At 32.9% G+C, this 22,617-nt stretch overlaps 3 protein-coding genes, 1 long non-coding RNA gene and 2 other non-coding genes across 6 annotated transcripts; 4 read left to right on the top strand and 2 right to left on the bottom strand.

The window, feature by feature from the left end:
- Positions 1–6,828: 6,828 nt before the first annotated feature.
- LOC109165811 lies at positions 6,829–7,833 on the top strand. Its single transcript, XM_019314755.1, has 4 exons — positions 6,829–6,834; positions 7,183–7,275; positions 7,364–7,480; positions 7,564–7,833. Exons 1-4 carry the CDS (start codon positions 6,829–6,831, stop codon positions 7,831–7,833), a joined length of 486 nt encoding a protein of 161 aa, XP_019170300.1.
- Positions 7,834–9,094: 1,261 nt separating this feature from the next.
- Positions 9,095–10,028, top strand: LOC109171377. Its single transcript, XR_002052594.1, has 3 exons — positions 9,095–9,194; positions 9,815–9,841; positions 9,899–10,028. It is a non-coding gene; the product is annotated as an uncharacterized LOC109171377 (long non-coding RNA).
- Positions 10,029–13,552: 3,524 nt separating this feature from the next.
- Positions 13,553–21,741, bottom strand: LOC109171374 (3-ketoacyl-CoA synthase 7). The gene is made up of 2 exons (XM_019320452.1): positions 21,706–21,741; positions 13,553–15,036 (listed from the first exon to the last, which is right to left on the bottom strand). Exons 1-2 carry the CDS (start codon positions 21,722–21,724, stop codon positions 13,727–13,729), a joined length of 1,329 nt encoding a protein of 442 aa, XP_019175997.1. The 5' UTR covers positions 21,725–21,741; the 3' UTR covers positions 13,553–13,726.
- TRNAE-CUC lies at positions 15,331–15,403 on the top strand. The gene has a single exon. It is a non-coding gene; the product is annotated as a tRNA-Glu (tRNA).
- Positions 15,467–15,551, bottom strand: TRNAM-CAU. The gene is given in 2 exon segments: positions 15,467–15,502; positions 15,514–15,551. It is a non-coding gene; the product is annotated as a tRNA-Met (tRNA).
- LOC109171375 (polygalacturonase-like) lies at positions 19,691–21,518 on the top strand. Its single transcript, XM_019320453.1, has 4 exons — positions 19,691–19,865; positions 20,083–20,391; positions 20,513–21,028; positions 21,128–21,518. The coding sequence occupies exons 1-4, from the start codon at positions 19,755–19,757 to the stop codon at positions 21,353–21,355; spliced, it is 1,164 nt and encodes a 387-aa protein (XP_019175998.1). The 5' UTR covers positions 19,691–19,754; the 3' UTR covers positions 21,356–21,518.
- Positions 21,742–22,617: the final 876 nt, after the last annotated feature.

The following is a 22,617-nucleotide window of genomic DNA, read 5'->3' on the forward strand; positions in this document are numbered from 1 at the left end:
TAATTAATTTAGAAAAACCACTAAAGTATGCTACACTGTTTAAGAAAGAAAATTATGTGAAAAAAGGATATCAAGTAAGACTAATTAACTTTACAAAGTAAAAGTTTTTATTTTATTTGTTGTCAATTATTAACTGAATCAGTCTATAATGGACTAAAAACATAAATGCTTTGGTAAAATAGTTAGCTTATTAGCTAATTTTAGCTTATTTAACCACTATTAATTGCTTGACTTGGTTAAAAAATTAATATAAGTATTTGGTTAATTAGCTTTTTGTAACTCCAAAATACTAAAATTTAAAAAGTTGCTCAAAACAACTTTTTCAATTAACTTTTTTGAGAAAAAAAAAAAAAAAAGAGTAAACACCCAAAATGGTCCCTCGACTATAGCTAAATTTACAAATTGGTCCTTGACTATCAATTTTAACCAATTAAGTCCTTAACTTTGCAATTTTAACACGATTTAGTCCTCCGTCTATTTGACCGTCTGTTGACTGTGATTTTTGAGGATATATATGTAATTTCATGGTCCATCGTTGGGTTTTTAAGGTTCCGGTTGCATTTCCAGCAAATCTTCCTGCTCGTAAACGCAACGGTAGGCTTTATCGTCGACGCCCTTGTGCGTGCGGACCACTTGCATGAACCGGTACTTGGTCCAACCCGAATCGCGCTTCTTGTTGGACACGAGAATCGCGGCGCCGCCCAGTAGACTCAGACACGGTTGTTTGTGGCGTTGGACCTGATGAAGATTGCAAATTGGGTTGTAGCGCCAACAATGATGAACTATGCGAAGGTATTTGGGCGGTGGATTGTGTCGTGGCAGTAGATGAGGGCGGCTGGGCAGTGGCTTGTGGCTGGGAGATAGACTGTGTCACGGCAGCGGATGAGGACATGCGGCGATGAAATTACATATATATCCTCAGAGATCGCGGTCAACAAATGGTCAAATAGACGGAGGACCAAATCGTGTTAAAATTGCAAAGTTAAGGACTTAATTGGTTAAAATTGAAAGTTGAGTACCAATTTGTGAATTTAGCTATAGTTGAGGGACCATTTTGGATATTTACTCAAAAAAAAAAATATACCAAACAACTATCAGCTAACAGCTAATTTACCAAACACCTTTCTACAATTAGCAAATATTATCAACTAATTACACATTCTAATTAACCCAATCAGCTAACAGCTAACCGCCATTTCCAAACCGACCCAAAATTTAAGGAAAACTTAGGAACAAAATTTACACTTTAAATTATTATACTGAAGGTATAACTCAATAATCAGAACTAAAAGTGCTCGTTTCCATCAATAATTTGTTTTTTGTTTTTTTTTTGTTTTTTTTTTTTTGATATTTAATTATAGAATATGAGGATTTAGCTAGAAAACAGAAGATTAATATATTGCTAATTCCTACGTCCCCTTTTTACCTAGAAAAGTATGAGAGTGGTCAGCATTTTGCGTGGCACTCAATCTGATTGATGCTGCCTGTTGGCATTTGTTTAACCAGATTTGCATGTCGTTTCATATAAAATAACCTTCGATCGAGTTTAAACGTAATCACGTACGTTTAATATATACTAGGGTACAAATGATTGTCAATAATAATAATAAGTCATTTCTAGATCTTATACGTGTATGGTTTTTATTTTGGCCAAGTTGAAGTTCTTAATTATAATTTAAAATGAGTAGGTACATATTTGATATGTATACAAACTACAAACAAACACACATATATATGGGTTAGATTAGGTACAAACTTGCTGCCAAGTATAAACGTGCAAACTCTAAAGTATATAATTCAGAATTACAAAGTGTGGACATTTTATTAATACTTACAAGCTAAGTTTAACTCAAAAGAAAAATTCAAAAATTAGAATTCTAAAAGCGCATACACGTACAAACAATAAATGTGCAAACTATAATACTTACAAGTGTAACTCAAAAGAAAACTTTAAAAATTATAAAAATGTGTAACATAAACTCTAATTTTTATGTTAACTTCACGAAACTATTGTTCTCTATTTTTTGTTTTTAAATTTTTAAATTTTAATTTTTTTTACTCTATTTTCTGTTTAGAAACCTTGTTTACTAACAATAATTTTTTCAAAATTATTATTGTTAAATTAACACAAGTTTAATATCGAGTAATTTTTAGATCTTATATTTAAAATATTTTTGAATCACTACAAGAAAAATGCACATAGACAACACTAGAAAGACAACAGTTTTTAAGAAAAGTGTTGTCTTTTGTATAAAAGACAACAGTTTGGTCCAAAACCGTTGTCTTTGATGCAACACTTTTGTCAAAGACAACGGTTTTTACTTAACCGTTGTTATAAGTGTGTTGTCTTTGTACATTTTGTGAAAAGACAACACCACAACGACAACGGTTTTTAAAAACCGTTGTCTATGTGCATTTTTTTTTAAATAAGACAACGGTTTTTTTAACTGTTGTCGTTGGTGTGTTGTCTTTAAGCGGACTGGAATACACAACACTAGAAAGACAACGGTTTTAAACAACCGTTGTCTTTGTGCGCTCTTTTTTTAAAAATAGACAACGGTTTTATTTAACCGTTGTCGTTGGTGTGTTGTCGTTAAGCGCACTCGAATACACAACACTAAAACGACAACGGTTTTATATAACCGTTGTCTTTGCATGTTCTTTATTTGTTTAAGACAACGGTTTAATTTAACCGTTGTCTTTGATATGTTGTCTTTAAGTGTATTTGAATACACAACACTATAAAGACAACGGTTTTAAAAAACCGTTGTCGTTGCGCATCATTATTTAACATGTATATAAAATAAAAACAAAGATGCTAACTAGAAAAATCGAACCTATAACCTCATGCTTAACAAATACAAGGTTTTACCAACTACACAACACAAACTTTTATATCTTAGGGTGCAACATGTGGTATATAACTGGGTTTCTTCTGTGTTGTTTGTGAAAACCAAAACAACAATTTTAGATGATAATAATTGAAGAATAGAACCTAAGACCTCTAACATAATAAACTAAGCTAAACCCACCAAGTCACAACAACACTTATGTATTCAAGCGCAACATCTAGTATATTACCAAAATAGTTCTATTTTCGTTCATATTTAAATATAAAATTATTCACCAAAATTTCAAAGTAAATTCATTAAAGTTTTATTTTCAATTATATTACAATAAAGGCCAATCTATGAATTCAAAATAATAATAATAATTATCAAGTATAAAAAACAATATGGGGTGGTGTTCATAATGGTGCGGTATATATGATGTGTAGGGGTTTAGGGCGGTATATATGATAGGGGACGGGGTTGGTAATCGACTATTCCGGCTAGCGCATGACTAACAAGGTTAGCTATATGTTGGTAATTGACCCTTACGGCTAGCGCATGACTAACAAGCTAAGGTTAGCTATGTGTTGGTAATCGACCCTTCCGGCTAGCGCATGACTAACAAGGTCGAAACTGTACGTAATTGACCCCTCCGACATGCCTGGAACACGTTGAGAATAGATATGAAAGAGTAGTTGATCGATGCCGTATAGTTTGCTATATCCCATTTCTTTTGCCGCGATCTTAATTAATTAGCTCTATGTTCATAATTACCAAACTATATATTCATAATTTTTGAATTGAAATGCATATTCATAATGATTGAATAACTCTGATCTATATTCACAATTACAGAACTTTGTGTTTATAATTTGCGATGTTCATATTCCCAAGTGTTTATAACTATACATTTTAGAAATTGTGAACCAACAATACAGATTATGAATATGCAGTATAGAAATTATGAATTTATTGTATAGAAATTATTAATATATACAATTGTATTTAAATTAGAAATATACTGTATAGAAATTATGAATCTACATTATATTATAAAAATCTATGAATTTCGTGTTCTGTACCTATATACCCGGTTTTATTTTAATTGACCAGATGTAGCAACTCGAGTAATTAAACTAATATTTTGTTACGAAATTTCCCTCTAATTAAGCTAAGACAAATTAAAATTTCCCCCTAAGTCAAATTTTCCCTCTAAGACAAAATTGGGAATTTTTTGTCTTCCCTCTAAGACAAAATTACGCAAAGGTCGTAGGTTAGTCCAAAATTTCCTCTCCTTCAGGCTTCAGTTCGCCGACCGCCAGTCTCCGCTAAGACAAAACTTCAGTTCGCTCGTCCGTGTCGGTGGGGTTTCTGCCGGCTTCAACAACACCAACGATACAGCCATCTAGCCATCTCCGCCGGCCGCCACTAGCCATCTCCACCGACCGTGTACCACCGCCACGTCCAAGCTTCGACGCCGTCGCCAAAGCCCAACCTCTTCCGCCACCGCCGCCGCCATCCTGTGTCGCCGTCGGTCCAGCTGCCGCCGCCGTGAGGTATCCAAGTTATTTTAAGATTGTATCGAAATTTCCCCCTATAATCTGTCAACTTTATCCAAGCTAGGTCTGATTGTATCAATGTGTGTATCAATACAGTATTTGTTTTTTTTTTTTTTGTGTGAAAATATGATAGAAATTTAAATTATGATCTCTGGGTGTGATTATTGAATGTTTCAATCTACTCTTGCATAAGAAAGAAGTTGTTTATGCTTGTTCAATCTACTCTTTCTGCTTCTCCAGAAACTTGTTTATGCTTGTTTTTGGTATACTTTAAATTTACCACTTAGATAGCTACATATTAGTCTCTATGAATATGCATCAATGCACCATTCTCTTGGTAGTTGGACATTGGCAGTGAGCAGTGAGCTCATTTAGACTTTGGAGCATATTTTAAATTATGAACTATTATTAGTTTGTTAGACTTGTGATTTTTATTATTTATGGACATTTGATTTTGAAATCTTTATGTGATTGAATGTTTTAACTAGTAATGTGTTTTTAGTGTTAATTTTGAAATCTTTATGTGCTTGTCTTTGAACAAATATTGTTATTCTGCAACTGCAAATTCTGCAGCAGATCAGCTCTTATGGTGATGATAGTAATAACACAAAGGAAAAGGCAAAACATGTAATGTTATATGTGAGTTGTAGTGATGATGTTAGTTTTTTTTTTTTTTTTTTTTTTTTTTTTTTTTTTTTTTTTTTAGTAATTTTGTACTATTTGGGGTGGGAGAATGTCTGGTGGGTACTGACTGGGAAAATGAGCTCATCACTTCATTCCATGCAGTTTAATTTTAGTCTGTTTCTTTCTGCTCAGGACCACCTCATAAGCTGATCAATAAGAACTTCAAGTATCGTGCCCTTGAAAACTTCAAAAAATCCCCAGCTTTGAAAATATATATACAAAACAAATGAAATCAACAACAACTGCTGCATGTCTTGCATGCAATTTGCATCCTAGATTCTTGTTTTTACACACACATACAGGTCAATTATTAATTGCTTCTTTGAATCCCATTATATATATATATATATATATATATATATATATATATATATATATATATATATATATATATATATATATATATATATATATATATATTCTCCCATGCACATATGTATGAAAGAAATGACATTAATCTACCTCTTAATATAGCCAAATTACAAAACCAAATTAAACTTCTTTCTTTCATATAATGTGAAAAAGAAGAAAAATATTGCATGCTTAATATAAAAAGTTACAGCTTTTTGGAGTTTGAGTCATGAAGGGAAAGAGAAAAAGAAAAAGTTGCATTCTGTTTGACTGATATTACACTAAAGTGCACATCATTCCTGTGCTAGAACTCACACGAATTGCCGGACAGACCACATTATGCTGTTCATTTGTTTTTTTTTTTTTTTTGTTTTTTTTTTGTTTTTTTTTGGTTTTGTTTTCAGTCTGATCAATAGATTATTTTTCACAGTATTATTGTGATTTCTGATTCTTTGGGTGCTTTGTATTCGAGTTGATGAGCATGTATTCAATCTCTGGGTATGCCTGAATATATATATATATATATATATATATATATATATATATATATATATATATATATATATATATATATATATATATATATATATATTATTTGTCTTGTTACTTGATTATTTTTAAGCGACATGAATTTATTTTTCTTGTCACTTGACTGTGAACTGTATGTTTTAGCATAATCCGATTCATAATATAAATGAGATGATTGAGTATTAAGTTGTTTTAATCTGGTATTTTCATCTTGGACCACCATTTTAGTGCTCTTTTTCTGGAATATCAAATAAGGAATATATTATTTATGGAGATATTGTTTCTGCTATTATGGAGCTTACAAATTAGAAAATCCTCTTTTAGTTATTTTTATAACATTCTGAGTGATATTTTCTATTTATTATATAATGTGTTTGGATCCTTGAATTTTGAACTCATGTATTTCTGCCCTTGTGTTTGATATCTATTATGGTTCTTGTCTGTTGGTAGAGATGAGTTTGAGCATGAAATAAAATGGTAAAATGGTTGTGGGATAATGATATTTGTAATAGTTGAACATTAAAACAAAAGAGGATATGTCTCTAAATGTCAGATTAAAATTTATAAAGGTTTGTTACATATTATGTAAAATTGTGAAAGTCATTTAAAATTTATCTACAATTTAAATGGTTTCATTGTATGAGACCGATTAAAGGAGATAAGAGTTGAAAAGCTCTTGTGGGCAAAGTGTACTGACTGGAAAAATTGCTTCCTTCACAGAACTCAAATGTATCAAAAAATAAAATAAAATTGAAACATAGAGCTCTAGGATTCTCATTTATTTGTTCAGTCCTTTTATTAACTTTTAAAGATGGAAGTCAAATGTATCAAAATTGTGGATAAGATTGGCAGCCAAAGAGCTTGTCTCTAAAGCAATGAAGGTCCCTTTTCAATTTTCATGCCAGCAAGCCTTTAAATCTTGATACACAAGTAAGAATGGGAATAGTTTGACCATATGCTTTTCCCAAGAAAGTGGCCTTTGTTCATCAAACATTGCCTTAATAATACAACTATATTATTGTCTCCAAATATCCAATTGAATGTCATTCTTTATCCTATTATTTACAATCTGTGAAATTTGGGACAGTTTTACTGCAATATAGTTCTCTTTGTTGGTTTGATTTTGCACTTCAATGTAGTATCGTTCAAGAAGTCTTAATTTTATCTTAATGTATGGTGCTATGACAAAAATATAATGTGAAGCTTTTATTTAATCATGTTTGTCTTAGAAAGTGAGCGAGCTACAAAAGTCAAGAAGAAAGAAAAACCTTTATCCACATCGGCTTGCTCGTAAAGGATATGCCCGGCTAGCTAGTGAAATTGTAAGTAATTATTATTTCACTTTCACTATTATTAACTTCAACACATTTTCACCCTAAGTTTGACATTTATAAATCTTCTTGCCTGTAGTCGACAGAGTTGTGTGATGATGACGAAGTTAATAGAGCTATACTGTGGAAGAAAGGGAGAACTAGTAAACAAGGAGAAGTACAAGGAGATGTTTTGAAGACAAAATTTACAAAGATTGTAAGCAAAACCTTTACTGGTATTATCCTCTTTATGTATTTCTAAAGATTGTGGTTATATCATGGATTTTTCATGCATTACAGGATGAATATATTCAGCAAAAGCAAGATGGTTTGTTGCAACTTCAAGGACCAAATGAGGACATCCTGACACAGGCTCTTGAATCTAAGGAGCATGGAGGTCGGGTGAGGGCTATAGGGGGACATGTCAATCCCTCAACATATTTCAGAATGGGTAGAGGGATGATGCCTGCTCATGAGAAAAATGTTCTTCTAAGCAGACAAGCCAAAGTTGAAGACAGAGTAGCAAAGTTAGAAAATATGCTACTTCAAAATGTTGGCTGTAATATTTAGATTGAAGCAAAAGGCAGCTGTACTGCAAAGGATGCAAAGGGTGCGAAGAAAAGTGAAGAAGAAATTGGTGATATTCAACATAAATTGGATTTTGAGGACGATGATGATGAGCTGCAATTTATTGACAAAGAAGATGTCTTGGAGGTAAATTTTACTTAGTATGTATATAATAAACATGCGTTTCTTAGTATATTTATTTATCTAGCTAATATGCGTATATTTTGCAAATTAGAAACCATCTAAGAAGAAAGCGGCCAAGGAAGTCAAAAAGCTTGAGTTGAACTCCTCAAGTATGCCTAAGTCATTATGGCTACTTTACTATTATTACAAGCGTGCACTTGGGAATGGAGAGAGTTTACAAATATTGCTAGATAATAATGTCTTCGGGGAAGAATGTACTCTCTTTGTGCACGACGAAGATGTGACTCCTTTTTGTCAATTGATGCCAATATCGTACACGTGTATTGCTGTCTACATATGGTATGATTTAATATATATTTCGAGTCAATTTGATAACTTATCACTTCTATGCTTTGTTCTTCTAATTCAGTTTCCGTTCCAATGTTAGGTATTTGTATAACAAGATGATGGAAGAGAACAAGCTTGAGAAATTCAGATTTATGCAGCCAAGTGTTGTAGGGCATCTGCCAACGAAAAGAACAGATACAAATTTTCTAGAAAATCAATTGGAAAAGAGGGCACGAGCTTTAGCAAACAGACTGCTGGACATTCCAAGTGATGCAACACTTTTGGTGCCATGTAATATAGGGTAAGAATGGTTACAATTTACTTTCAATTGCATATATTGTGTTGATGTAATATATAATTATGTGTTTGTGTGTGCATAGCTTCCATTGTATTCTGACAGTTATCAACATCACTAAGGACTTAGTTTATGTGTGGGACCCTCTTAATCATCGCATTCGCGATGATGATTGGAAGCGTGTTGTAGAAATGTAAGTTTTTATTTTTTATTTTTTTTTTATTTTCATTCTTTCGATTTATTATTACATAATCTGAATAATCAAATATATATATATATATATATATATATATATATATATATATATATATATATATATATATATATATATGAAGGGCTATTAAAATGGTTCATGCATCCACTACGAATGCAAAGAAAGGATGCAGTAAAACTACTTGGGAAATTGTAAAGGTAATTTCATATTTTTAACTATATAAGTGTTTGTATATAGTTAAATTGTAATGCAAATATTATTTAACATTTGTAGGCTCTTCGTCAACCGGATAGTAACCAATGCGGTTTCTTTGTCATGGCGTACATGAAAACTTTAATTGAGAATATGCCAGACTTCGATGATAAAAATTCTGTTCAAGCACTGGTATTACATTCCATTTCTACTCTCTCTTCCTTGTTTCTCGCTGTTATTTAATTGCATAATGGTTCTAGGTTTTTAATGCTTTGTTAGCTTGGGTTTAAGCCTCTCTCTTTTTCACTTGATTTGGACAGTTATTGATGATAAATTTGATTTTTATTTTTTATTTTTTAGAATAAGTTTGTTGCTCTGAAATTTGGGTGTAGAATGCGTGTGAAAGCTCGAAATTTTGGCATTTTAGTGCTTGATGTTTTGTAATTAATAAGGGATTTCTTTGTCGTTTGTGTTTAAGTTTCATGCATTATATTCTCATGAGATTTTATCTGAATTGTTTATCAAATTTGGGTGTCTAGTAATCTCCCAAAGACTTGAAGGCTAAGACAAGAACCTGAATCATGTGTATCTGATCTGTTAACATTTTTTTTTGGGAGTGCATTTGTATTGCTTTTTCAAGTGTCTTTCTTTACTTGTTGGCTACACTTGTTATGATTCTCTTTAGGGAACTCATTATCTTGTTATGAACAGCTTGAGTATGAATGTGGTGAGAGTAAGAGGGCAGTTTCATTTCAATTCATTGCAAATTATTTATATCTATACTAATTTATTTTCTTACTTTTTACATGTAGTTTCAACAAGTTGATTATGACAAAGAGGTTATTGATCTGGTGCGATCTGAATGAGCCGATATTCTATCAAGTCATATAGAGTAGGTATGATTTGGTCATTCGAACGTTGTGATCATCTAGACTTGAATTGGTTCGGGGAATTGTTTTTTGTGTAGTAGTATTATGACTTGAATGATAATTAGAATTGGTCATGGAAGTCTTTTGACTTGTTATTTTGAACCTTATTAGCTTGTGCACAATTATGTAACTACACTTTGCAACATATGGTGAATGGATAAATTGTTTTTTTTATACGATTATAATTTAAGCAGGTGAAAAACGGTTAAAAACCGTTGCCTATTTTACAATAGACAACAGTTAGAAACCGTTGACTTTTCTACAAAAGACAACAGTTTATGGGTGTTTCAACAACACCCAATAGACAACGGTTTATAACTGTTGTCTTTTAAAGAAAAGACAACAGTTAAAAACCGTTGTCTATGTACGTGACTTTTAACAACACTGGTTTCAACAGCGCTTAATAGACAACGGTTAAAAAACCGTTGTCGTTGGTAGAAAAGACAACGGTTATTAACCGTTGTCTATTGCGTGACTTTTAACAACACCAGTTTCAACAACACTTAATAGACAACGGTTAAAAAACCATTGTCGTTGATAGAAAAGACAACGGTTAATAACCGTTGTCTATTGCGTGACTTTTAACAACACCGGTTTCAACAACACTTAATAGACAACGGTTAAAAAACCGTTGTCGTTGGTAGAAAAGACAACGGTTAATAACCGTTGTCTATTGCGTGACTTTTAACAACACCGGTTTCAACAACACTAAATAGACAACGGTTAAAAAATCGTTGTCGTTGGTAGAAAAGACAACGGTTAATAATCGTTGTCTATTGCGTGACTTTTAACAACACCGGTTTCAACAACACTTAATAGACAACGGTTAAAAAACCGTTGTCGTTGGTAGAAAAGACAACGGTTAATAACCGTTGTCTATTGCGTGACTTTTAACAACACCGGTTTCAACAACACTTAATAGACAACGGTTAAAAAACCGTTGTCGTTGGTAGAAAAGACAACGGTTAATAACCGTTGTCTATTGCGTGACTTTTAACAACACCGGTTTCAACAACACTTAATAGACAACGGTTAAAAAACCGTTGTCGTTGGTAGAAAAGACAACGGTTAAAAAACCGTTGTCTATGAGCAGGACCTACAACAACACCGGCTTCAACAACAGAAAGTATACCCCTACGACAACGGTTAATAACCGTTGTCTATGTGCATTTTTCTTGTAGTGAATATATTTGGTTTAAGTTGAATAAATATAATTTTTATTTTGTAAATTTTATATCCGAACTAAATTTATATTTGTATATAACATATATAAAAATATATCTAAATTAATAACCTATTAAGTTCACTTAAAATTTAGTTTAGATAATATTAATATTTTATGAGTTAATATTTAAAATATTTTTGGATATATTTATTTTGAGTGAAATGTTTATATATAATTTTTATTTTGAAGTCTAATATATATGAAAATTCAATATCCAATATTCAGACCAAACTTATATTACCATATAACTAAAAAAATCTGAACTAATAATCTATTGTTTTTCATTCTCAAATTCTCTAGTTCTAAACCCACCTAACAGACAAATTATGTTGTGCATCCGTATGCACCATGCATGGTGTATACGGATGCAAAAACGACGTCGTTTTAATAAAACGCGCGTCTTCCCTTAAAAAAAAAAAAATCAGGTTCGATTCCCAGCAACAACATATGGACTATAATTCCATAATCGATGAACTATAATTCCATAATCGATGAACTATAATTCCATAATCTAATCTATGAACTAAAAATTCCAGAACGAATGAACTAAAATTCCATAATCTATAAACTAAAATTTCAAAATCGATGAACTACAATTCCATAATCGATGAACTATAATTCCATAATCAATGAACTATATTTCCATAATCTATGAACTAAAATTCCAAAATGAATGAACAATATAATGTTGTTGCTGGGAATCGAACCTGAATTTTTTTTAAAGGGGAGACGCGCATTTTTTAATAAAACAACATCGTTTTGGCATCCGTATGCACCATGCATGGTGCATACGGATGCACAGCATAACGATTGCACCTAACACCCCTTGCATGCAACAAGAAAGTTCCAACGAGGGTGCGAGATGGTTAACAACTCAATTATGTTCTCTAAAAACGTGTTTAACCTTGACTTTTTATTTGTGTAAATGTTACATAGAAATGTTGTCAAATAATACAATCAACAACAAATTTTTTTTTTAAAATTATACAAAACTTAAGTAGCACAAATTAAATAAAATATTTAAAAAAAAATCTTGAAAAATTATTAAATCAACACCTTTAGAATATATATAGTTTTTTTTAGGTAGAAGTCGATCAAAATTTAACTAAATTAGTTTTATCTCACGAGATATAATTAATTAGTATAGAAATAAGAAAAAAGGTGCTAAGGCCAAGTGCTCCCTACCCTGCTCAAGCTACTTATTACGGAGTATATTTTACCTTTAAGTAAACTCTATATTATCATTTCAAAAAATGTACAATAAGACTATGTGACACTATCGTGTTCTTCCCACAATATATATATATATATATATATATATATATATATATATATATATATATATATATATATATTATATTGTAGAAAACTTTGGCCATTCAACTTATTATATTTTACCATTAAGTAAATTCTATATTATCATTCTAAAAAATGACGACGAGACTACGTGACACTATCGTGTTCTTCCCATAATATATTGTAGAAAACTTTTGGCAGTACGCATCCCAAATGAGCTAGGTGGCCGAGTGGATGAAGCATGATTCTCGTATTTTAAGGTCATGAGTTTGATTCTGACCAACACCCTTTCAGTTGAGCCCGTTGTATAGGGTCTTTTTAGTGCGATTTATCTCTATTGTATGATTTACAAGTTATTATACAAGAGTGAGTTTACCCATTGCACACCAAGCAATTTACCTCTATTGTGTTATTTGCAATTCAAGTTATTACATAGGAGTGTTTACACAGTGCACACCATTGAGTAGTGGTTGTACGTTTTGCTTGTCATCCAAAAAAATAAACTTTTGATAGTTCTAAATCCACTTAATAAACTTTTGATAGTTCTAAATCCACCTAAGGGCATTCCCATTAGTGATTTTTATGAGATTTTTGCAGATGGAAAAAAATCAAACTATGATTTTTATACTAATGGAGAACGTGATTTTTAAGTGACTTTTACTCCTGCAAATAGTGGTTTTTAGTGGAGCCCGCCAAGAGAGAAAAAGAGAACAAAAGCAACAACTGTTTGCTAGTTGAGTGCAACAATCACACCCAGTAGGCGCCTACTGGGCGGATAATATTAGTCTGTTTTTTTTTTTTTTTTGTCAGATTTGTTTTTTTTTTCCTTTTTCTTTTCACTTTTTTTTTTCTTTTCTCCCTCCCGATCTCCTAGTTGACACCAAAAAAAAAAAAAAAAAAAAAAAAAAAAAAAAAAAAAAAAAAAAAAAAACGAAGATGCTCTTACCCCTTGCATGCAATAGGGAAGTTCTAACAAGGTGGTAGCTAGTTAGCAACTTGATTATGTTCTCTAAAGACATGCTCAACAATCCTTATTTCTTATTGGCATTCTGACTAACAACTACACTCATTAAGGAGATTGCAAGACAGCAGCTAATGAATAGCTAAAGTAGTACAATTATATATCATAGGCAAAGCATTATGAACATTGTATCCTAAGTTTGTGATTTTAGTAAACCTTATTATATATGGTACTAACAATGAGGTATATATGCTTTGTGATCTTTATTATTTGCATATTAATTGCACATGAAATTGTGAGAGGGATGCTTAGCTTAATGATCCAAAATCCTTGGAACCTCCACAGGGTACCTATCAATCCTGTCAGACCATGCATTATAAGGCTTTGGATCAAGCTCAGAAATGCACTTCCAAACTGCACTATTGCACTTAAATCCACTCCCAAATGCAATCTGCCAAACCCTATCACCCTTCTTAACCCTCCCTTTAGCCTCAAGGTAACACAGCTCATACCAAATGGAAGAAGATGAAGTGTTGCCAAATCTATAGAGTGTCATTCTTGAGGCCTCAGCATCTTCCTTGCTCAGCCTCAGGCTCTCCTCCACTGCATCGATCACCGCCCTGCCCCCCGCGTGTATGCAGAAATGCTCGAACGATTTCTTGAAATTTGGTGTGTATGTGGGGCCCGCCTTTCGTCGTGGGAGGAGCGAGCATGCATAGAGGAGGAGCTCGGAGAAGGGGAGGACCCGGGGGGCGAGGTCCGATATGTTGGTTCTCAGGGCCTTCCCAGCTACTTGGAGGAGGTTTCTTGAGAGGTAGACTCCCATGTGCCCTGATTCATCATTTTCCTGGAAGACTGAGTGGTATGAATCATCATCTTCTCCCATGTGTGTTCTCACAAGATGTTTGAGCCTATATTTTGCCCTTTTTCTGTCTTGTCTTTTGTTTGACAGCAAAATTGCCACCCCTCCAGTTCTGAACAGTGTGTTGGTGAGAATCATGGATTTCACACTACCGAAATAAGCATTTGAGGTTATGGCCTCCATGCTGACAACCAAAGCCAGGGAGTTTTTGTGGACTTTAAGGATGTCTTTAACCACACCGATCGAGAGAATCCCCGCGCTGCACCCCATCCCACACAGGCTAAAGCTCTTCACATTGCTCCTCAGCCCAAACTTATTAATGACCATAGAAGTGATGGAGGGGGTGGGGCAGAAAAGGCTGCAATTAGACACAACAATGTCTATGCTCCCCGGGCTCACATTGTGTTTTTCGAGTAGATTTTTCACCACACTGAACAGAACCGTCTCGATTTCATCCCTGGAGGCCTCCAGGGAGCAGTCAGGGGGGAGGTGGTGCATCACGTGGGGGGCACCCGCCTCGCTGCTGATCCCGGACCTCGTCCCGGACTTCACGTGGAAGTCGAACGCCTCGGGGGCAGTGCAGTGCAGCCCTTGCTCCACAAAGAAGGCGGTGGTCACCCTCGTGTGGTCCGGGGGCCTGTAGCAGCAGAAGTCGAGAAGGTAAACCGGGTGGGATCCGAAAACACAGTAGTAGAGAAGTAGTAGTAGTAAGACGGCTGCCATGGCATGGAAGGGAGTGAATGATGCATTCAAGAAATAATCTGTGACCATTTGGAACATGTTTGGATAATGTTGTACCCAAGTTCTCATGCTGTCTGGTTGGGGTTGTGTGGGTATATATATTATATATAAGAGTGTAATATATACAGGTAATTTGTTATATAAACGGATGATCACACAATTGTTGTTCAGGTGCTATATTTACTGATTTATTAGTCTGAAAAGAAGGAGCAGTTTTGTAATCACAGCATTTGTGTGATAAAACTGTAGTTTCAACTTTTATCTTAAGTTTAATTCAGGCGTCAAATATTAAAGATGACAAAACAAATAACAATTCCGTTGTAGTCTAGTTGGTTAGGATACTCGGCTCTCACCCGAGAGACCCGGGTTCGATTCCCGGCAACGGAAGTTTTTTATGCTTTTATTTTGCTGTGCACGTTCAAGGCGAAGGAAGTAAGTACCAAAATATATTGGGGGGAGAGAGGCTCGAACTCTCGACCTCAGGATTACTCAGAAGCTATGAGACCTACGCGCTAGCCAACTGCGCCACCACCCCCATATTGGTTATGATCTTTTAAAGAGTTTAATTCTATACATGTTTTTGCTGGATCTGTGGGTTAGACCAGAGGTATTAGTTAGTAATAATGTGAATAGATTAATGAGGGGAACTAATAATCTAATATAGCTTAATAAAGAAGGGTAGAGCCTTTGTTTACACTTTTTTTTTTGTTTTTTTTTTTGGAAATACTTATTATATTTTACAAGGTAGTATCTTGTTCTATATTTTATCAAACATTTTCAATCCAAAGAATCTAAGCCCCGACCACCGGGGTTCAAACCTATAACTACATATTTGAAATGGTAATCGGAATGTCATCACACTATATGGTAATTGGCGGCCTTTGTTTACACTATTCAAGGCATTAGGCTACCATGAGAGCACACTCGAGCCTTTTGGAAAGAGAAGCGAGGAAGAAGAAGAAGAAAATCAAAGAAGGGAAAAGAACCTTTTTAAAGTTTCAAAACATCTTATTTGCGGTCTTAGCTCTTGGCTCTCAACCCTTTGTTCTATGTGCCTCTTCTTTCTGCTCCACCATAGAGTATACGGGATAGTCTAACTTATATCACCATTCTCTAATTTATCATTCAGCCTATCAATCTTAGGGAATGTCAATTATGCTTAAGCATTATCATAGACTTAATGTCTATTGATCATAGGCGAGACCCACTTCATTAAGTGCTCTTCTCATTTCCTTAGAGCAATCCCACTAGTACATTTTGGAGTGATTTTTTCATGAGAAAAAACTATAGAGTGATTTTTTAACAAATTAGAAGGTGTTTTTGTTTCTAAGTAATTTAAGTTTTTTATGCGGCCTACTGGTTGAGAGAATCTGAGAAAGAAAGGCATGTGAAAGTCTGAAAGGTATTGCGTCGAACCCAGCATGTGCATGCACCAACTGGGCACGTGAAACGCAGTTTGATGTTTTTTTTCCTCACTCGCATTTTCTCTTTCCTTGTCATACATGCAAAAACTTACAAAAAATTCGAACTAATGAGCCCCTCTCAAGGCGCAAATTATTCTGTGGAACCGGATCCAAATGTTCACAATTTACATACTAAATGTTTATAATTTACATTTTAAAAATTCACAATTTGTATACTACGAACACACAATGTTAACATATATGTAATTGATTACCTTGTTTTGTATTCACAAGTTCCTTTCAAATACTGCAGTCACACAATATTAACAGATTAGAATTTGATGATCTTGTATTTTATTCACAAATTTCCTTTTACAGTTATATGTTTTGACTTAGAAACACAATTTATATTCTAGAAGTTTACAATTTCAATACTAAAAATACACAATTTATACGTCTTTTAGAACCAAAGTCCACCTTACAAGGTGGACTCCGATCCATGGTATAACAACTCCTCTCAAAGGGGTAGGCCCTCCGGTGCAAGCCCAACACCTATACCCCAACATAGATGATTATGTGGTTACATACTTCCTAATGGCTCCTCTAACTCCGCACTTCCTTCGAGATTCCAGAACCTGTTATTGGCACCATAATTTTAGCAGTTGAGCCACAAGAAGAAAATAATAATAATAATAATAATAATAATAATAATAATAATAATAATAATAATAATAATAATAATAATAATTAGTTGCAAAATTTGATTTAGAATCAAATAATGAAACAATAGCTAGAGTAGTGATCAAAGATCCATGATTAAGATGATTTAGAATCAAATTTGATTTACAAGTATAGAAGTTATTAATATATTTATATTTCTGTAATACACTGTACAATCATGAGCCATATCCAATGCTAAACCGAATGAAATACGACTGTGAGATGTAGAAACGAAGCAAAAACGAAATCAATGCAATCAGCTGCCTCTTCGATTTTAGCTATAAGATAAAACGCTGCATTGAAATGAAAATATCCAAATTAGTGCTTCAAAGACACACAAGAAGAAAATGGCATTGAACATGTCCAACCAGTGACAAAAATTGCATTGCATATATTGATACCAAAGGATGCACATAAGTTTCCTAGTTCACATCCAACCAGATCCCGGCAAATTATTGTGTGGACCATGATCCACGCAATGATGTAGACCATGAATATCAGGTATATTTTTAATATATTAAAAGTACATTATTTTTGTACTGAAGGTATATTATATAAAATAATGTACTCTTAGTGTGCTATAAGAGTGTGCACTTAGTAAATCTTGCTCATATGTAATAATCTACAAACACACAAGATAGGTAAATTGCACATGAAAGACCTTATGCGATAGGTCAACCGAAAGGGGATTGCCAAGAATCAAAATCATGACCTTATGGTATTAGAATCATGCTACACACACACACGGCTTTGTGGGGTACTTAAAACAATTATATTGTGCACTTTTAGAATGTTTGTGTTGCACATTTGATTACTGGTTATATTTTGCACCTTTAGGGTTCGTTTATTAATTGGAGAATTTGAGAATGGACAATAGATTATTAGTTCGGATTTTTTAGTTATATCGTAATATAAGTGTGGTCTGAATATAAGATATTGTAATTTCACATATATTAGACTTCAAATTAAATAAAAATTATATATAAGTATCGTCTGTTTGGTAACATAGTTACCTTATCAGTTAATTTTAACTTATTTGACCATTATTAGCTGTTTGACTTGGTTAAGCAGTCAATAAGTCAAAGTACCTACGAAGTCCGTACTATAATGTTTTGTTCAATTTAGTCCTTATACCTTTATTTTGTTCAATTTAGTCCTCGTACCTTAAAAATTGATGCAATTAAGAACAATAGTTAACGGTATTAATATTACTGTTTACTTGAATTAAATGGACGCTGACATTATAATTGTCATGATATTTATATTCCTACTCATATATTACTTTATATAAATATTTAAAATTAATTATTTTAATTACTTCTAGTTGTGTTGGGTTTATGATTCTTATGCTTAATTTAAAGCAAGAAAGCAGGAATCTTAAAATTAGATGGAACAGCATTACCTATATAAACTATAAATAAATTTCCATGTTGATCCTTCGATACACACAATCAACATCTCTCATATCTTTAAACCGTGTCTGAATAACACGGCTCAAAATATCCACATTAGAATTCAATTTCAAACGTATTCTTCGATTGTGATTCTTCAAAATATCCACATTAGAATTATTATTATTATTATTATTATTATTATTATTATTAGTATTATTATTATTATTATTATTATTATTATTATTATTATTTAGTAAAAAAAAAAGTAGTTAAAAACAATGCATAGTTAAAACTAAAATATATATAGTTATGAATAGCATACTAACAATATAATAAGTATATGTGTAAAACTGTAAATACTCCTTATAGCGCGAGGAAACATTAAAAAAAAAAAACAAAAAAAAAACAAAAAAAAAAACAAACAAACAAACAACAAAAAATATCACCACATATTTACAACCACACAAAAATAGAAGTTAGAAGCATTATTTAACTACTTTTGTGGGCATTAGTTTTGTTAACAACACTATAAATACCTTAACCTTAAATCATACATCAATCATCCTAAGTAAAAACAATAATACTAAAATCTAAGCAACAACAAGAAAAATGGATACAATAATTTATTCTGCGTTCACATTTGTATTACTCTTCATAAACACTTCCAGGTTTATATATATTACTACAGAATTTTAGCTTAATTTTAGCTTCAATTTCTTTACAAATTTAGTTATTCGAGACATAACAACTCTAAACAGTAAATTGTTCTATGTTTCTTCCGTTGTTAATCTCCGATGATTGTGAATTGCAAAATCTTGTTGCGCAAAGGTGATAGAAGGCAAAGAGAGAGAGAAAGAAAAATATAAACAATAATTGAGAGTGCACAAGGGAAGAATTTTCATTCATTAGCCAACTAAACAACATAATAAAATATATATATGTTTACCTATAAACTAAGAAAGATAACCAACCACTAAAACATAATGGCCACATATATAAATTTTCATAACAATAATCAGGTAGTGCATATACATCATCCGGTGAGAAAACATACAAAACTAACTAGATAACCACATACATTAACCACAATAATACCTAACTAAATACTTTTGTGGGGATTAGTTTAGCTAACAACACTATAAATACATTAACATTAAGATCTTACTTCAATCATCAAAAGGAAAAAACAATAATATTAAAATCTAAGTAACAAACCTAAAGATGGCTACAATAAGTTACTGTGCCTTCACATTTATATTATTCATGCTAGCGCATTTTGGGGAGAGTGCTACTATCAACGTTGCTGCAAAGGCTAATGTAGATGTTGGTCCGGTAAGTAATTTAAATAAACACACCTAAATTTATATATATATTATCCGATTCGATGCAGATGTCAGTGTAATATGTAGTAAGTAATTTAAATAAATACAGCTAGCTAGATTCATATATATATATATATATATATATATATATAAAGTAATTTAATAAATACAACTAGATTCATATATATTATAGTATTTGATTATGGAGAAAAAAATTAATGGTGCAGGCATTGTTGAAAGCTTGGAAAGAAGGATGTGCGGCCACAACTGCCAGCACCGTTGTAATCCCAAAAGGCACATTCCCTATGACCCAAGTAGAACTTGCGGGTCCATGCAAAGCCCCGATTGAGCTTAAAATCATGGCTATCTTGAAGGCCCCTCCTAATCCTAAAAATATGGACGGCAAAAAGGAATGGTTAACCATTAAATACATAGATCACTTCACACTCTCAGGTGGTGGGACTTTGGATGGCCAAGGAAATGTCCAAGTTTATCCCTCTAAAGAGAAAGGTTTTAAAGGTGACAAGCTACCCAATGTAAGTTCAAATATAATTTATCAAGTGTAATATTTTTGTTTTATATAAACCTATTGAAAAATGATTTTTTTTTTTTTAAAGAATCTATTAACTAATATCTCTCTTTTTTTATTTTTAATAGAACTTGAGCTTGAATTTCTTAACAAATTCGGTAATCCGAGACCTGACTACTCTAAACAGTAAATTGTTTCACGTCAATGTTCTTGGTGGCAAGAACTTAACGTTTGATCATTTCACCGTTAAAGCCCCAGGGAATAGTCCCAACACAGATGGAATTCATATTGCAAAAATAATTGGTGTTACAGTTAAAGATTCTGTTATTGGAACCGGGGACGATTGCATATCTCTTGGGGACGGGTTAGAAAACCTGAAAGTCACAGGTGTGACATGTGGGCCTGGACACGGCATCAGTGTGGGTAGCCTTGGCAGAAGTCCGGGTGAAACACCAGTGAAGGGCATCTTTGTGTCAAACTCTAAATTTATTGGTACAGATAATGGTGTTAGAATTAAAACATGGCCTAATTCTCATCCTGGAGTTGTAACTGATATTCATTTTGAGAATATAGACATGCAAAATGTCAAAAACCCAATTGTGATTGATCAAGAATACTGCCCGAATAACGAATGCTCAAAGCAGGTATGTAACAACATATGAAATTAAACATAATTTTCCTAATATTTACTTGATGATAGGATGATTTTATTAAAACATAGCTTGTTTTATTTTTATTTGTAGAAACCATCACTAGTAAAGCTTAGCAAAATAAGCTATAAAAATATAAAAGGTACTTCTGCAACACCAGTGGCAGTGCAACTTGCATGCAGCAGTGGGGTGCCATGTGAAGGAGTTGAAATCGGTGATATTAATTTGACAGTCAAAGGCGGTGGTGCAAAATCTATTTGTAAGAATGTGAAGCCTAAGCTAACCGGAAAGGTAGTTCCACCACTGGCTTGCGGCAAATGAACAACTTTGTGAGATCGAGTTCCATATTAGGACTCCCTGTATTAGTAGTATTCTATGTTGCTACTACTATACTTCTAGCTGTCTAAGCTCTTCTGTGTTTTTATCTCTGTTGTTAATTGATATTGAATATACAATAATGCAAGTTTATACATTCATCTTCCAATCTATTCATACAATGCAAGTTTCTATATTTTTTCTATACAATGCAAGTTCTAGCTGCTTACTAAAACATGTATGTATATTAGATATTTTTATGAAAAGCATATTTCAGTTGCAATTAATCCTTTATTGGGATTGAAAGTGAGAACTTCTAAAAATCATTTTTTTAATTGATGCATTCAAGAAATAATCTGTGAGCATTTGGGACATGTTTGGATAATGTTGTACCCAAGTTGCCCGTTCTCATGCTGTCTGGTTGGGGTTGTGTGGATATATATATATATATATATATATATATATATATATATATATATATATATATATATATATATATTATAAGAGTGTAATATATACAAGTTGTTGACTCAAAGTGTTTTGTCAAAGTTGTGCAAAAAGAATTCCAGTTCTATAAATGAATATTAGTCATAAGAGGAATAACTAATGAAGAATATTAGTTCTAGAGGGAATTGTTATTGAAGTTTTTTTAGTTCTAGTTTGATTAGGAATAGTTTTGTTATTCACAAATATGTTAGGAGTAGTTACTATAAATAGGGATTGCCTTTTATTGTAGAACTTAAGCATTCAACATTAATCTTGTGAGGTACGAGAGTCTTTGAGAATAGGATACTAAATTCCCCTAGAAAGTAGTACATGTGTTTAGGTTTCAATAGTTTGATAGGAAAGATCATTATATTGTGCAATCTCAGGTTCCAAACAGTGTACTTTAAATATTGAGCTTTTAGTGGATTTAGGCAAGTTCTCAAATTGAGAAGTGCCTCGCAGATTAGGGTTGTTTGCCCGAACTGCGTTACAGATCGTTTGTGTTACAACATCACTGTGTGTTGCGCTCTTATATATATTTCAATTGGTATCAGAGCCAAACTGCTTAAGTTATTAGCAGGATCCTAATGGAGTTTCCCAGAGAAGGACTGTCAAGCACTAGGCCACCTGCCCTCATTGGCACGAATTTTTCCTACTGGAAAGCCAGAATGCAGATATACATCTTGGCACAAGGAGAAGGTGTCTGGAATGCTATAGAAAACGAATGGAAAACTCCAGTTGATGATAAAGGAAATAGAAAACCTAAAATTGACTGGAGTGAA

Source organism: Ipomoea nil, unplaced genomic scaffold (assembly GCF_001879475.1).
Source record: "Ipomoea nil cultivar Tokyo-kokei standard unplaced genomic scaffold, Asagao_1.1 scaffold0317, whole genome shotgun sequence".
NCBI classification, from domain to species: Eukaryota; Viridiplantae; Streptophyta; class Magnoliopsida; order Solanales; family Convolvulaceae; genus Ipomoea; species Ipomoea nil.

Bases quoted from the DNA above. Each gene is read 5' to 3' on its own strand.
- LOC109165811 (XM_019314755.1), top strand. The intron at 7,276-7,363 runs GTAAGTAATTAT...TCTTGCCTGTAG, and splicing joins CCCGGCTAGCTAGTGAAATT to TCGACAGAGTTGTGTGATGA. The intron at 7,481-7,563 runs GTAAGCAAAACC...CATGCATTACAG, and splicing joins AGACAAAATTTACAAAGATT to GATGAATATATTCAGCAAAA.
- LOC109171375 (XM_019320453.1), top strand. From the start codon at position 19,755: ATGGCTACAATAAGTTACTGTGCCTTCACATTTATATTATTCATGCTA. The intron at 19,866-20,082 runs GTAAGTAATTTA...TTAATGGTGCAG, and splicing joins CTAATGTAGATGTTGGTCCG to GCATTGTTGAAAGCTTGGAA. The intron at 21,029-21,127 runs GTATGTAACAAC...TTTTATTTGTAG, and splicing joins ATAACGAATGCTCAAAGCAG to AAACCATCACTAGTAAAGCT.